This window comes from Bos indicus, chromosome 16 (assembly GCF_029378745.1).
Source record: "Bos indicus isolate NIAB-ARS_2022 breed Sahiwal x Tharparkar chromosome 16, NIAB-ARS_B.indTharparkar_mat_pri_1.0, whole genome shotgun sequence".
NCBI classification, from domain to species: Eukaryota; Metazoa; Chordata; class Mammalia; order Artiodactyla; family Bovidae; genus Bos; species Bos indicus.
The window spans coordinates 23546166-23563107 of NC_091775.1; the positions used below are offsets into that span (position 1 = coordinate 23546166).

General features: G+C 38.0%; 1 protein-coding gene across 1 annotated transcript in view; it reads left to right on the forward strand.

Moving 5' to 3' along the window:
- Positions 1 to 2362: 2362 nt before the first annotated feature.
- Positions 2363 to 16942, forward strand: part of LYPLAL1 (lysophospholipase like 1) — a 32089-nt gene continuing 17509 nt past the window's right edge. The window contains exons 1-2 of the mRNA XM_019976843.2: positions 2363 to 2499; positions 7338 to 7437. Of these exons, the coding sequence (XP_019832402.2) occupies positions 2406 to 2499; positions 7338 to 7437 (194 nt within the window). The 5' untranslated portion in view covers positions 2363 to 2405. The remainder of the gene's footprint in view (positions 2500 to 7337; positions 7438 to 16942) is intronic.

Sequence of the window (16942 nt, forward strand, 5' to 3'; positions counted from 1 at the left end):
AAGTTCTTTAGCCCTCTGAGCCTCACTGGCCAAAACAGATAGTAATAGTACGCAGTTTTGTTACCAACCAGGTTTTGTGGGCTCCTTAATCAACAGGAACTGATAAGAGGCTGGACAAAAAATTCAGACAAGGCTTTATTGGAGGCCCTGCTGCAGCAGAGGGGAGGAAGAACAAGCAACAGGTTTCCTTACTCCCTTGCTCACCTGGGGGTAGGGGGAGGGTCGGTGGAGGTGAACTAGCTCATTATATATGGAGAGGGTAGGGGTGTGCCCAGGGGTTGGGCTGAAGGCGTGGCTTAACTGGTTCACCTACTGCTTTGATAGTGCTATGTGCAGGAAGCATATGCAGTCCCCTGCTTTAACTCCTAGCTCTTCATAAGTGGCAGTTGGTCTTTCCGTATCTTGTTTTCCATAATTTTCCCCAACTGCACATGCACACAGTTATTTTTAGTCCCTTATAGTTTCTTTGTATTAATATTTTGCTGCTGGAGGAGGTATCTATCCAGGTGCAAGCACTGCAGCAAAGGGTCCCAGGCTCCAGGTTCCAGCTTGTCACAGTTTTACAGGAATTTACTTATGATAGTGCTTCACGCTTAGTAAGTCCCAATGAATTTCAGGAGTTTATTACTATCATTAGCAACAATAATCATCATAATTATGTTTCTGATTTTTCTTGTCATTTCAAAAGCATGGGGGTAGGGCACAGCAAAGTTTTTCAGGCAGTAAATGGAGTTCTAAGAGTAGAGCTCAAAGCCTTACCTGGCATATATCCAGTGGTCTCTCCTATAACACCACCCTTTTCTCACCTGGCTCTTGAAAGTTATTCAGAATTCAAGTGGGGAAGGCAGTTCTAGAGACAGAAGCAATTTCTGAGAATTGGCTATCAGAGCTCTGTCCATCCCAGCCTGTCCTCCTTAATTACTTTGTTCTCAGTATTCTCTGCTGAAGATCTAGAGACTTGAGAAATGACTCAGCTTCTTTTTGATCTGCTTAACTAATGGCATTTAGGGCCATTCCCATGGACAGCATTGGTATAACACTGTGATAGCTTAGAGCTTACTTGGCATCTGATCCATGAAGATAAGCAGTTTAGTCAACTGGGAGTAACAAAATTACCTTGAGCAAATAAAAGTGGCAATTGCTTAAATATGGTGCAGTCCACAGTGAATGGAAGGCTAGTGTTTTAAGGGCACTGATGCTAAAGCTGAAACTCCAGTACTTCGGCCACCTCATGCGAAGAGTTGACTCATTGGAAAAGACTCTCATGCTGGGAGGGATTGGGGGCAGGAGGAGAAGGGGATGACAGAGGATGAGATGGCTGGATGGCATCACTGACTCGATGGACGTGAGTCTGAGTGAACTCCGGGAGTTGGTGAGGGACAGGGAGGCCTGGCGTGCTTCGATTCATGGGGTCGCAGAGTCGGACACGACTGAGCGACTGATTTGATCTGATCTGATCTGAAAAGTTCTACAGTTTCTTGTTGAATTTTACAGGAGGCAGGAGCCACCTGCCGGGGCTGCATACGAGTCTACTCAGTCATGTTTGACTGTGTGGGTCCTGGACCATAGCCCGCCAGGATCGTCTGTCCATGGGATTTCCCAGGCAAGAATACTGGAGTGGGCTGCCATTTCCTACTTCAGGGGATCTTCCCAACACAGGGATTGAACCTACATCTCTTGAGTCTCCTGCATTGCAGGCAGATTCCTTACCCCTGGCACCTCCTGGGAAGCCCCTTCTGGGGGTGTAGCCATCAGTATTAAAAGATCTCTACTGTTAGGCCTTGATATAGAAAGCTTTTAAGCTTTTTTTTTTTTTTTTTTTGGTATTTTAAAAACTGTGATAAAATCTACACAACAAAATATTTACCATTTTTAAGTGATAAGTTTCAGTGTCATTAAATACAATACATTCACCATGTAGTATAACCATCACCACTATTTCCAGAAAATTTTCATCATTCCAAGCAAAAACTCTATCCATTAAACGATATCTTCTCATTCCCTGCTCCCCTGAGCCCTTGGTAACCACTACTCTACTCGTCTTGATGAATCTGCCTATTTCAGATACTCTCACAGGGCTTCCCAGGTGGCCCAGTGGTAAATCCTAACACCTATATGTCTCCAAATGAAAAAGCAACCTTGAGTTTTAGGACTGCAGTTGAAAAATCCTACAGCAAATAAGTATATTCACTAGCCTTACCAAAGGAGTCACCTGTATGACACCAGTCTTAGAAAATCCAAACCCTCAGTACAGCCTAACCGGCCTCAGACTTCACCCAGGGGCAGGGCTGCGCAACCCCGCTGCGCAAGCACGTCTCCAGGCGCGCCCCTTGCGCGCTTACGTGCGCGTGCCCGCAGGACGGCGTAGGGGCGGGGCCCGCGCAGCTCTGGTCCAGGCGGCAGTCATGGCGGCCCCGTCGGGCTCAGCACGCCTGCGACGCTGCATGGTTTCGCCGGCTGGGAGGCACAGCGCCTCGCTGATCTTTCTGCATGGCTCAGGTGGATTACAGTTTTCTGTCCAGGTTACTGCAGCATGGGAAATGCCCCCCTCTTCGGTTCCCCCAGTGTTGCCCTCGTGGAGGCACGCGTGACTTTGCCTCCTTGCTAACCCCCGCGGATACACCCAGGGGCTGGTAACCTGTCCGCAGCCGTATCCGCTTGTCTTCCTTTTTCTTGTCTTGCGGCCACTGCCCCGCGGTCCTCGCTTCTGGTCTTTGTGCCCCGTCACTTGGCCAGCCCTCAGTTCACATTCTCCATTGCAGCCCTTGGCCACACACATCCTTACCTTTCACCCCGCCTCTTCCCTTCCCCCAAGTTTAAACAGAGCAAGTTAGATACGTTTTCTCCTAGAGACAGATACATTATCTAGTACTTTTCAGTCAGCTATTAGTGATTTGAGTTTTGGCCGCAGTGGATTAGTACTCCTTTCTGTGAGGCATTGTGCCACTGCTTAAATGCACCCGCCCCCGCCCCCCGCCCATTTCGCCTTCCCCTTCCTTCCTTCTCCTCTTTACCCCTCTTGTCATTCAGCCCCCAAAATAAAGCGGAGCCCCAGGGGCAGGTTCTCCTTCCACTGCCTGCCTTTCATAAAGGTACTCAAATTCTGTATAGCGTTTCTTAAACTCACCGGTAGTTACTCCTGTCTTCCCCGCTTCCCTTCTTTCTCTTTCTCTTAAGAGATTGAAACTCTTGTTTCAATTTTTGCATCCCTAGTGCGGCCTCGGGTAAGTTTTGGGGGAATGTTTTTTAAAGAAATGAAACGCAGCCTGTGTCCTCAGGGGGCCCACCGAAAGGTAGAAACAATTCATTTAGTTTGACTCAGCAGTGGAGAGCCCAAGATGGCATGATTTACTGCCAAGTGAATTTTAAGGGGAAAGAAAAAATGGTTAGGCGTTATCAAACCTTTTGGAAGATGAAGAGCTTGTTAGGTTTGACAGAGGAATGGTCTTTGAGCCAAAATTGTGTAGGCTTAAAGAGGACAGTGATTGGATGGTGGAGGGGATTGCAAAGGTACAGGATGGAAACCTGGAATTACTCTCATTTTAAAAATGAGTCTTGGTAGATTAAATAGTTTGTCCAAGGTTACTTGGCTATTACTATCAGTGGTGGTAGAATTGGAATTTGAACCCAAATCTCTGAGTCCAAAATCAGTGCTCTGGAGAGGTAAAGTGAAAAAATTGTGATCTAGTGTATATCATTTTGGAAATAGAAAAGAAAAGGGCCAAGATATATTTCATACTTGACTGATGAAATATACTTAGAAGATGAGAGGCCTAAGATGACAGCGATGCCTATAACTCAGAGACTAATAGGATGTGGGGCTGCAAGGGTGTTTATAAACACCCAGAAATTCCCCAGTGCTACAGTCCTTTTAACAAATAAATTATTTCACAATATCTTTAGGAAAAACTCTTGAGACTTTTCTTTGTTTCCACCTGGACCACTGTGCTTAAAGTTACTTTCCTTACTCCTTTCAGGTTCAAATTACTGACATTTTTAAATTTGTGACTGTATGTATCTGAAACCCAGACTTATACCTGCTATTTTTTTTTCCCTTTGTACTTTCAACAAAGAGTTTATCCAAAGAATCCTGCCACTTACGCAAGTATAATGCAATTCCTATGTATTTTGTGCTCCAAGTTACTGGGAATATGATTTTACATTAGACAATGATATATGTGGTTGTGTTACAGTGTATGCTTGACTTCTGATTGATACAAATGTGGCAAACCAGTTTTAACAATTTCTATACTCTTAGAATCAGGTGCTGGCTTTTTAAGGATTGGCCTTTGTGAATGGATGGATCCATGCTCTTTTGTAGCATTTAGTTTTGCTTTTCAAGGTAGAAAAGTGTTTAGAGGCAGATTTTTTTTTTTTAATCTTAAAAACTTGAGGTTCTCTTATAGGATATGACAACCATAGAACATCATGTGGGAATGTGTTATATATAGCCAACTTAATTTGAGCATTTCCAGTTACTACAATACCAATACCTTCTTTTAAGATGATGAAAGCATGATAACTTAATTAACTTTATTCACTTCTCAGGTTAGATTAATTCACGCTGTTATATGCTTCACCTAATTTAATGTCTGTAGGCCCAAACCCTATATGACTTGCTTTCTCCCCCTATAGTAAGTCTTACTGAATTGACTGAGTTGGCTCTTACTGAAGTCACCAGTAACCTCTGTGTTGCTAAATATAATGGGGATTTTTCAAGTCATCCTTTTATTTGAACTGTCAGCAGCATTCAGCTTTCTTCTTGAAACCCTCCTGGTTCTTTCTGCTGCTGTTTGCTCTTTGTGGCTTATTTTGCACGTTCATTTTCCTCTCCCTGGCCATTGATGTTGACTTCCTCAAAATTCAGTCCTCGCTCCTCTTCTGTTATTCCCTCTACATTTTTCTCCCCGGGCTAAATTCCATGCAAGCCCACAGATTCTATTTTTATCTCCATTCATGTGAAACAAATATGTGTCTTCATTTTAGATCTCCTTTGAGCTCTAGACCTGTTTATCCAATTGCCTAATAGTCATGCATGCATGAGTTCATTCACTGAAGAAATACCTATTATGTGGTCACTGTGCAAAGCACTGTTCCTGATTCTGGGCATACAACAATGAACAAAACAACAGAAACCCTTGCTCTCAAGGGCCTTTCATTCTACTGGAAGAAGTATTAATGGTAAATGATAGTACATTCTTCGGAAAGAAAGAAACCAAGATTAGGAGAATGAGATGTATGATGGGATTACAGTTTTAAGTAAGGTGATCAGAGTAAATTTCACCGTATAGAAGATATTTTAGCTGCTAGACTTGAGTGAATCATGTGAATATTGGGTTAGACTGTACAGACAAGGGAAAGACCAGGAACAGTCAAGGAATGGCCATAAGGCTAGGATGCCTACAGTGATAGGAGCAGGAAAAGATACCTGAGGAGGATTCTGGCGGCAGATAGTGTGGGGCAGTGATCAGCAGACTTATGTAAAGGGTCAGGTAGTAACCATTTTAAGTTTTGTAGGTTGCACAAATTTTCCTTCACATATTTTTCTTTTTCTCTTCTGTTTTCTCCATTTTCTTTCTTTCTTTTCTTTTTTTTTTAATTCTTTAAAAAGCCTTAGCTCTCAGCCCTTAGGGACCTGGGTTTTGTCCTCCAGCTGGCTGTGGTTTGCTCAGCCCTTGGTACCTCATACTCGGCATCTACACACCTGCTGCTTCCTGTGTTTCCTTTCTGGCCAAACACTTCTGCTGTCCCCCTCGAAACCTGTCACGATTGACCCCTCGTAACTAATCTGTTTCCAGGTTCTGTTAATTTCACCGACTTCCCTGGTGGCTCAGTGGTAAAATCCACCTGCCAATGCAGGAGATGTTAATTCCATCTCTTTATTGTGTCTGGTATCTATTTACTCCATAGTCTAAGCAACTGTCATCTGAACAGCAGCCACCTGACGGATCCTTCCACATGTCTGTCCTCCTTCAGGCCTGTCTTCACACAGCTTGCAGAATAAGGATTCCAGAATAATCCTTAGAAGTGTGCCTCCTTTCTGCAAAAAATTACCATCTTGGCTTCTCCATGTTCTCACTGCTCTTCCTCTCATTTTCTGCCTTTCAGTTCTTCGATGCCATACTGCTCCTTCCTGTAAAGGGTTCAGCATCTGCCTTACTCTGTCTGAGCTGCTTTTCCTTCTGCACGTGACTCTTTACCATCCCATAGATCTCAGTTCCAGCCATTCCACAACTATCTACTGGATGCCTAGTTTGTGTCAGTCCGGTTCTAGGCATCAGATGAACAAATAACTCACGGGCTAAACACAAAATGAACCTTTCCTTGTGGAGCTTATATTCTAGTGAAGTTATCTCTGAATCTTGTTGGGGGTAATTCTGAATATAAGAAATCCTTGAAGCACCAAGTGTCTTTCTTTTGCAGTGGTTACATTTGCAGCCACTTTCTTTCACATTTCTGTATATGGTTATTTGACTGATGTCTGTTTCTCACAATAAACTATACACTCTGTGAGCGCAGGAACTCTTTCTCTCCATCACCTTTCTGTCACTGCCCCTCTAGCAGTAAGCATAGTGTCTCACACATTAATAGGTATTCAGTAGATATTTTTTAAATTGCTGTCTTAATGAATTGATTGATTACAATCTAAGAGTTGTTAACTTGAAATTTTTCTCTTTAAGACTACACAAAATGAACCTATAGTTTAATTTTTTTTATGGAAATACATGTATATCCATTCTTGCATGAGGCTTGGTTATTTTTCATCCATGGGATGTACGATCATTATTTTAGATTATGTAAACATATTGTCAAAATTAAATTTTCATTTCTTCAAGTTCAAAAATAAAAGTATGCTGAATACGTCTTTTGAAGAAATTTATTGTTTTAACGAAGAAAATTGTTTTAGACTGTTCCAATTACAAAAGTTTATAAGCACTTTAGGAATTTACTATTTTTAAGAATAAAATAAGAAATGACAGTGTTTAAAATCAGATATGTAAATTTTTTTTAGAAAAATCAATTTAATTTATTTATTCCTATTATATCCTGTAAACAGATGGGGAAACTTAAAAACTCAAGCTTAAAGAGGGCTTTAAAGTGATCAGTGGGTGGAGTCAGGAGTAAAATAATCAGAATTATTTCTAACTATTGATGCTTGGTCAGTCAGTCCACATTGATAAATTGGCTTCTGTACAGTTTATTTATGAAGAGTTTTTTTATTTCTTGTTCCAGCTTATGTGACCTGAAAGTTATAGACTGCTTTTAAATACACTGTTCTGTCAAAACACTGTGCTGGCAAAATGCTTTAACTTAATCTCGATTTTGTGATTCATCAGGTGATTCTGGACAAGGATTGAGAACGTGGATCAAGCAAGTTTTAAACCAAGATTTAACATTCCAGCACATAAAAGTTATCTATCCAACAGCTCCTCCAAGGTATGCAGTCATTTAAATCATTACTAAGTGTAACTCTGTGGCATTATACACACACACACACAGCAGCTGGATGTTTTTTCAGCTTAATTCTGTATTTATATTTTAAATTGAGGTCCTCTTTTTCCAGAACAATTTTTTAATTCATTCTTTATCTGAAATTAAAATGTAATTGGTGTCCTATATTTTAGCTACAATTCCACCTACTTGTTACCCCCAGGGTTTGACTCAATTAATTTGGGATGTGGCCACAACAGAAAGACTTTTTTTATATTTTAAAAGCTTCATTCTAGTATGAGCTCTAGTACACAGCCAAAAGTGAGATGTGATAGTCTAGCCATCATGAAAGCCTCATCCAGGACATTTGTGAAAATGTAAGACAAGCAGTCAATTCAATGTAGATATATAGAGCAGGTACTGGGAGAAACTGAAAATAAGGGGGAATGGGAAGGTGGTGATGTTGAGACAGGAAACCTAAAAGATTGATTGTACATACAGTGATTATGCAGTGTTTTATATGAGGCCTTTTTAATTTAGCACACTGGCACGATGTTTATGAAGTAGCATCAATTAGAAGGACTTTACAGAATTTGATATAATTAAGGATACTGTTCTAGTAATGTGTAACTATGGGTATTTATATCAGTACTGATATTTTCACTGTGTAATGACTTAACTTCAGCTGACATGAGTTTTTTAAAAGTATGTTTTGTTGCAGTAAATGACGTAAAAGTGTAGTTCCTAAGAGTTTTCAGTTGTTCATTCTAGGACCTGACCAGTAATAGGATTAATCTAGAGTGAGCATGAGGTCAGTGACTTGCTGTCTGTAAAGCATCATGGACCACTTTTCACCAACAAGTCCCAAATTGAGGAAGCCTATAGTGCTACTAAGTTTGTAGTTTTTAGTTTGGATTCCACACCTTAGAAGGCTGTTTGACTGTATGTTATTAGAAGAATCTGATGTTTATAGTGTACTCTGCTGTTTCAAGGTCTCTGACTGATACTCCAAACAGTCTACTCTGTTTAGGCAGGGAGTTTGGGCACAGATTTATTGACCTTGCTTTTGTAGCATAATATGGCTTCATTTGGTAACACAAAGTAGCTGCTGCTTTACATCTATTGTAACACTTTTCTTAAGCTGCCCATAGAAAGTCCTGTGTCATCTCCTTTGTTTACTATCTTTTCAGATAGCATCAGGAGGCAGTGTTAGATGCATGCCTTTCTTAACTCTCTTTTTTAATGTAATTTGTACATGGTGAAAGTTAATTTTAATAAACTTTAAAACTGCAGCAAATTTTCAAGCTTTGACATTTTCCTGCACACTTTCTGACATTGTCCAAATTTTATAGTATTTATTTTCTCTCCTGTTTTGCCTTCCATCACCTGCAAACCTGTAAGTTTTTCTCGACTGTAGTATTTTGTTGACTAAGTTATTCTTACCAGAGTATGCTGAAAATATGATCTGGCTTTTTAAATCTTTCCATTGATGCCACCTAATTGGTATGCGGGGTTAAATGACCTGTTCACCACAGTTTTGTCCTAGAATGGATCTAGTCTCCCACCTTTGAAATGATGCTTCCTGTTATGTAACTTCACCCAAGCTAGATATTTATGGAAATGAGTAAGAATGAAATGTTGAAGCAGGTTTAGCTGTGTTGGCTCTGGTTCGGAATGCCAAACATATTTCCACAGAGGTTAGAGCAGTTTACACTGTTACCAGCAATGCTTGACAGTCCCATTCATTTCACATCCACATAAACAGTTTCCACTGTCAGTCTTTTTAACTTTAGCCAGTCTAGCAGCTGTGTAGTAGTATCTTCTGCTTTTCATTTGTAGTTCTCTAATGTTAATGCTACTGAGTATTATTTCTTATATTTATTGAGCATTTGTATATCCTCAAAAGAAACATCCACTCATATTGTTTGCCCATTTTTTTGTTTGTCTTTTATTTATTAATTTCTTAAAGCTTTTTTTAAAACACAGATTCAAACATCTTGTCTCTGTCTGGTTTGCGTTTTCACTCTCTTAATGACATCTTATGACCAGAAGTCCTAGTATGTTTTTTACAAGTAAAATTTACAGTGAAATGCAAATGCCTTAATCATACAGGTCAATCAGTTTTTATGAATATATGCTCTTGTTGAGTTGCTTCAATTACAGGAACGTTTCCATCACCCCAGTGCCTCCTTCCAATCCATTCCTACTGCACATAGGTTACCATTGTTCTGATTTCTATCACCGTAGGATAGTTTTGCCAGTTGCTGAATTTCAACTAAATGGGGATAATTTAACCTGCTGTGTCTGTCTTCTTTCACTCAACATAGTGTTTATGTGCCTATCAGTAGTTCATTTAAAAATTTTTGAGTAGATGTTATGTGTGAATATACATTTATTTATGCATTCTACTGTTGATAGACATCTGGATTATTTCCAGTTTTTAAAAACAATGATTATCATTGCTATAAGCTCTTTTGTGTAACATTTTGTGAACATATTTTAATGACTTCTTATCTAGAGTGTTCTGTTTCATTGGTCTGTTTATCTAGTTTTATGCCAATACAAAACTGTTTTGATTAATACAGCTTTATAGCAAAATGTTGAAATCAAGTGATATAAGTTCATTTTCAGCATTCTTTCATTCTAGGTTCTTTGCATTTATATGTAAATTTTAGAATCCACTTACCAATTTTACAGAACACCTGTTTGGATTTTTATTAGAATTGCATGTAATCCATAGCAGGTTTATTTACAGGAAATTAACATGGTATGTCACCATTTTAGATTTTTGTTCATTTCTATCAGCAGTGATATAGAATTTTCAGTAGAGAGATCTTTTGCTGAGTTTAGTCACAAATATTTCATGTTTTTTCATTGTATTGTAAATAGAATTTTTAAAAAGTTTAGACTTCTAATTTGATTGTTACAAGTACATAGAAACACCTTTTAAATTTTCTCTTATTAAAGTATAGTTGATTTACAGCGCTGTAACAGTCTCTGCTGTACAGCATGGTGACTCGGTTATATACATAAATACATTCTTTTTCTATAATTTTTTCCATTCTGGTTTATCACATGATATTGAATACAGTTCTGTGTACTCTACATAAGAAACACATTTTTGGATCTTACTCTTATATCTTGCTGTCTTCCTAAATTCACTTATTTCTAGTAGTTATCTAGTAGATTCTTTATGTTTTTTGTGTAAACGTTAATACTGTCTGTAAATAAAGGCAGTGTTCCTTTTTCCTTCCCAATCTTCCTTTTACTTTATTGTCTTCTTGCTTTATTGTGCTTATTTGAACGTCTGGATAAAGTGTTTAATAGAATCAAGGAATGCCTTCTTGTGTAGTCTTAGAAGGGAAGAATTCAGTATTTCACCGTTAAGTATGATGTTGTTACAGGTTTTTTTCTGCACACCTTTTATTAAGGAAATTTATTTCTTTGCCTAATTAGCTGAGTTTTTTTTTCTTAATTGGTTAAATCATTTTTCTGTATTTTTTGAGATAATCATGGTTTTTATCTTTCGTTACATTGGTGGACATTCAAATGTTAAACCAACCTTTCATTCCTGGCTTAAACTCCACTTGGTTATAATGTATTATTTGTTTTATGTATAGCTGAATTTGATTTGCTAGGATTTTGTTGAGAAATTTTAATCTGCATTCATGAGGGCTGTTGATCTGTAGTTTTCTCTTATAAAGTTTTTTTATCTAGATTATACTGTCTCTTTTTATTTTATTTATTTTTTGGCCATGCCATATAACTTGCAGGATCTTAGTTTCCCAACCAGAGATTAAACCCAGGCTCTCGACAGTGAAAGCACTGAGTCCTAACGGCTGGACTGCCAGGGAATTCCCTGCTGCTGCTGCTAAGTCACTTCAGTCGTGTCCGACTCTGTGCGACCCCATAGACGGCAGCCCACCAGGCTCCCCTGTCCCTGGGATTCTCCAGGCAAGAACACTGGAGTGGGTTGCCATTTCCTCCTCCAATGCATGAAAGTTTTCCCTAGATCCCTTAAAATGTGTTAGAAAATGTTACCTTCCCGTTTTCTGAGTTTGTATTATTTTTTTCCTTCAGTGTTCAGTAAAATTCACTAGTGAAATTATTTGGACATGAAGTTTTCTTCTGTGAAGGTTTTGATAATAAATTCAGTTTCTTTCATATAATGAGAATATTCAGATTTTCTGTTTCTTTCTGTATCAGTTTTGATCATTTGTGTTTCTCATAGAGTTTGTATCTTTTATCTAATTTACCAGATTCATTGATATAAAGTTGTTCATGATATTCTCTTTTAATGCCTTTAGGATTTATGCTGATATTTTTTAATTTCATTACCAATATCAATAATTTATATCTTTTTTCTTGCTTTATCTTGTCAAAGGTTATTAATTTTGTTAATCTTTTCATAGAGACAGTTTTGGCTTGGTTATTTTGTGCTCTTTTTCTGTTATTTATATTTGCTTTTACATTTGTTATTTCCTTCCTTCTATTTATATTAAAGCTCTAAATTTCTCACTAATCACTGCCTTAGGTAATTCCCACTAATTTCCTCTTTTGTATTTTTAATATATTGAAATCTTTTCTAAGCTCTCATGAAAGCAAAAGTGTTACTTGCTCAATACTGTCTGACTCTTTGCAACCCCATGGTCTGTAGCCCATCAGGTTCCTCTGTCCATGGAACTCTCTAGGCAAGAATACTAGAGTGGGGTGCCAATTCCTTCTCTGAAAGAATACTGGAGTCAGTTGCCATGCCCTCCTCCAGGAGAATCTTAAAGCACCCCAAACTACAGTTTTAGTATGGTCATCCATCCGTGGGTTAGAAATTCAGAAAAGACACAGTGCTAATGTCTTGATTCTGTTCTGTGATAACTGGGGCCTCTGCTGGGAAAACTTGAAGTCTGGGCATGACTAAAATCATCTGAAGATTCGCTCGTATCTGGCACTTAATACTCGATAATAGCTGGGATCTTCCTTTGATCTTTTGGTCTTGTTACCATAACAACTACATGAGTTTTTACTATCTGATGTCTTGGACATCCTGGCCGCATGGAAGCTGATGTCCAAGAGCAGATACACTAAGGAGAACCAGAAGGAAGCTGTATTGCCTTTTAAGACCTAGTCTTAGAAGAAGTTGCATAGTGCTATTTCCTCTCTAGTCAGAGGACCACTCAGAGTCAAGGAGAGAGACACTGACTCTACCTCTTGACGGGAGTATCTGAGTCACATTGTAAGGAGAGCAGGTGGGATGAAAGATACTTTTCTGGGCAGATATGGAAAACAAGAGTTCTGCAAGCTTCTTTAACCCATAAATTATTTAGAAATACCTTGTTAATGTCCCAATATTTGGGGTCTTTCTAGGTGTTTTATTGCTATTGATTCCTGATTTCATTTCTGTTGCTGCCAGTATTCTGGCAGCAATTTGATTCTTTTGATACTCACTGGCTTGTGTTATGGTTGTGCATGAGGTCCCTCTTGGTGACTCTTATTGTGTATAGAGTTCTATAGATGTCAGTAGTTCAAGGTGATTATACTAACTTTTATATTTTTATTTTAAATGTTTATGTTTCCTTAGTGATTCCAAGTCATTTTATTAGTTACCGCAGAATGGGTGTTGTCATCTCCAACTGGGATTTTAGATTGTTCTCTTCCTCCCTGTCCTCCTGCCAGTTTTTCTCTCTTGGTTTTAAGCTGTATGAGGTACATTCCCAGGCAGGCTTACTGTCTTCCTCATTAAAAGCCATCTTATATCTTTTATCTTACAGCTTTATCTTATAAAATGCTCATTTCTCAATCTCTGGTAATTCCTTGAACTGTACTTTGTTTAATAATCATACAGGATTTATCAGCTTTTCTATGTTTACTGTTTGTATAGCATATCTTTTTTTAATTTTTTTTACTTTTAACATCTGTGCCATTATTTTTAAGATGTATTTCTTATATATAACCTCATTTGGGCTTTGTTTTTTCCTTAGTCTAGCAGTTTCTGTCTTTTAAGTGATTTATGTACATCATTTGTATTTATTGTAAATATTGCTATGTTTGCATTTAAATTTATTGCTTTTTATTTCTCTTTTTCCCTTTTCCATGTTTTTTTTGATTTAAGAAAATTAATACTTTATTATTATTTATTGTTTGTTTTTTCTGATTGTTCTAAAGACTATATAGCATATATATCACATCTTTTACCTACTTAGAGTTAGTTGTTTACCACTTTACACAAAATGTAGATGCCTTATAACCATATAGATTCCTTTATCTTCCCCTCCTTAATGTTATACATGCTGCTTGTTGTATGTGTTTTATCAACATACATTGAAAACTCTGTCAAACAAGGTTGTAATTTTTGCTTCTAACAGTCATACATGCTTTAAAGAACTTAAGAGAACAGTAGTCTATTTTGCTTATACCCAGTTGTGGCTTATTACAGCAAATTAGTATGTTTGATTAAACTGTGACTTGTCACTTTGGCTATAAGGTATTCCTTTTCTCAGCCCTATTTAATATATGTTTTTAATCAGCTGAGCTAGGGCATATTCAGTAAAAGTCAGCATTTACCTTCTGTGTTAATTTAAATGGAAAATGTTGCTTCATTGTTTTATTATGTTAATTTAGACTATATTTAATTGAAGTGCTCAATAAAGATTTTTATTTCTGTGACATACTTTAGCTGTATTTGTAATTAGAGATTCTGTTAGTTTGAGTTTACTAGTACAATTTCCATTTTAAAAATAATATTTAATAAGCTATTAATAATTTATATGATATAGTTTCTTAGAGTTTTGAAAAATTCTAAAAGTAGTAAGATTCAGTCAGTAGTGCCTGTACTGTTTTTCCACGTGAAGTGTATGTTTATATTTTTCAGTAAACTTATATTCTGAAACAAGGTTAGGCGCTTTTGATTTAGGTTTAGTAGTAATGGGTTCATCTTTACTCCATCACTTAGGATTCATACCTGAAGCATGATATTAGGAGATCTGTCTCCTGATAACAGTGGATCTGTACTGCATGTACACTTCACTGGCAAGGAACTGTCCTAAAAGAATGGTATTTTGAAGAAGTAGTTTACTTCTTTGTAAGTATTTTAAGTATGTTATTAAGTATCTATTAGTATGTTATTGGGCCTCCCTCATAGCTCAGTTGGTAAAGAATCTGCCTGCAATGCAGGAGACCTGGGTTCGATTCCTGGGTTGGGAAGATCCCCTGGAGAAGGAAATGGCAACCCATTCCAGTATTCTTGCCTGGAGAATCCCATGGACAGAGAGGAGCCTGGCAGGCCTCAGTCCATGGAATCGTAAGAGTTAGACACGTGTTCTAAGTATGTTATTCCTTAGAAATACGTCCTTTTAAAAAACAAAAGAAAAATTTGACCTTTTTCTAGAAATCACAGAGTGGATTTTTACAAGAATTAAAGTCAAAAGATATTCAGAGCAAAGCTAAATAATTTTAGGTATCCTTATTATTTCTGACAAAAATTATTCCCAAATCACAAATGCTTATCGACATGCATCATTCAACAAATACTTGTTCTTGGCACTGGGGGTAATCACTGTGGAAAAGGGCATTCCAGGGAGAGGAAATGTCAGGTGCTAAGTCCTTGGATCAGTAGCAAGGCGGTTCTGAAGAAAACCAAGGGGAGTGTGACTGGAACCTAGGGAATCCCGGGGGAGGAGCAGTGAAATGAGGAGAGAGGAAGCCTGGAACCTAGTGACGGCATCTGAAAGGTTGTGAATGACCTTTTGATTTTATGACTTTGAGGGAACAAAACTTGGTGACAAGCTGAATGGCAGCTTCTTTTCTTTTCATAGACCTTGAACATTTATTCCTGCTTAATATTTTACCAGTGTGTAATGGTTTGATTGATCGATTGATTGAGAAGCCACACAGACATTCTTTGCCAAATATACTTATTTATGGTAATAATGTCTCAGCTGTCTTATGCCAGCTAATGAAGTGATTTATTTGAGGAAGAAGGCGAATGAGTATAACATATGTGCCAGTTTGTTTAGCTGCTTTAAAAAAACAATCTTACTTTCATGCTTTACTGAAAGGCTCTTCTACCATCTTAGGAGAATTATGCATTCTTGATTGTTTTCTTAACAAAAAGATCGAAATTATTCTTTGACTCATCACATTTTCCCTATTATCTTCCTTTGGACAGAATTAGTTTTGTTAGAGAACTGAGAGAACAAAAAGCTGCTAAATTGGTAAAACTTAACATTCTATGGAGCATCTATCTCTAATTAAGTAAGGCACTGTCAAGACAAAAAGTTAAGTAAGTGTCATTTTTTTCTATTAATGGCTGAGTTCCCAGAATGATTCATATTTTAGCCTATGATATCATCCTTTTTTAAGTGCTTAGACAGACAAGTAAACACTTAAGAGAAATAGAATAAAATGAAAAGGGAAGTGGAAATAAGTCACAAGAGTACCAGTCTAATTCAGGCTGTAGCCTGAGTGTTGTATATTGTTTTCATTCAGAAGATCATTGTGGTTTTAGTGGCAATTTCATTGGTTTGGGATTTAATCTTGTCTCACAGTGGCATTAATGCTGTATGGAAAGCACCTGCTTTCACTTTCTGAGTCCTGTTAAGAAAGTTAATCCTGAGAGGGGGTTCTGGGAGGAGGGGTGAATGGAATGCTTTCTCCCCTTCTGATTCCAATTTATCTCCCTGTCTTGAGCCAAGCAGCTTCTGAAATCAGAAGGCCCACAGGAATGAGGGAGAATTTAGGCTCTGTAGGAGTCCCCATACAGAGCTTAGGCAGGATTTTATCTCACCCACTGAGAGCCCAGGGGATGATGCAGGAGAAGCCTTAGGTAAGGCCCAGAGTGTGGCAGATCCTGGAAAGAGTGCAGTCTGCAAAATCTTCATTCCTCCCAGATTCATGTCATAAAATGTTAATTCTCAGGCAGTAATACAATATTAGTTTAAATCCCACAAAGGATTTTTAAGGGGGAGTATTTGAAATTATTTTAAAATTTACTAAATATTGAATTAATATTTCTTAGAGAGAGAAAGAAGATTAGATACTTAAGAATAGGCAGGACAAGTCTGAGAGACACATGGTGGTGATGGTAGGGAGAGGGGGACCACCTGACTCAACCTCAGAACTTACTCTAAAACCACTGTGATGTAGTCAGTGTGATCCTAACACAGGAGTAGATCAATAAATCAGTGGAACAAAATAGAGCCTTTCTCAACCAGGATTCTTCCAGTGAGACAAAAACAGAGAAAATGACTTGTCATTTTTTTGATTTTTGCCAGGAATAGAACTAGTACCATTCTAGATGCTTTGGAGAGAAGTCCATTCATTATATGTAGTAAATATATTAGGCATTATGGTTTAGTTCTCTTATAGAACCTACGGCGAGAGATACTAGATTCTTCAGAACTATAATATGGCAGAGGTAAATCCTCGTAAAGGTGAACTTCACCTTTATGAGAAAAGGTGTTTTTGTTTTTGTAGCAGTGCAGGCACAATTGACACATAGGGGAGAAAATGAATTTCA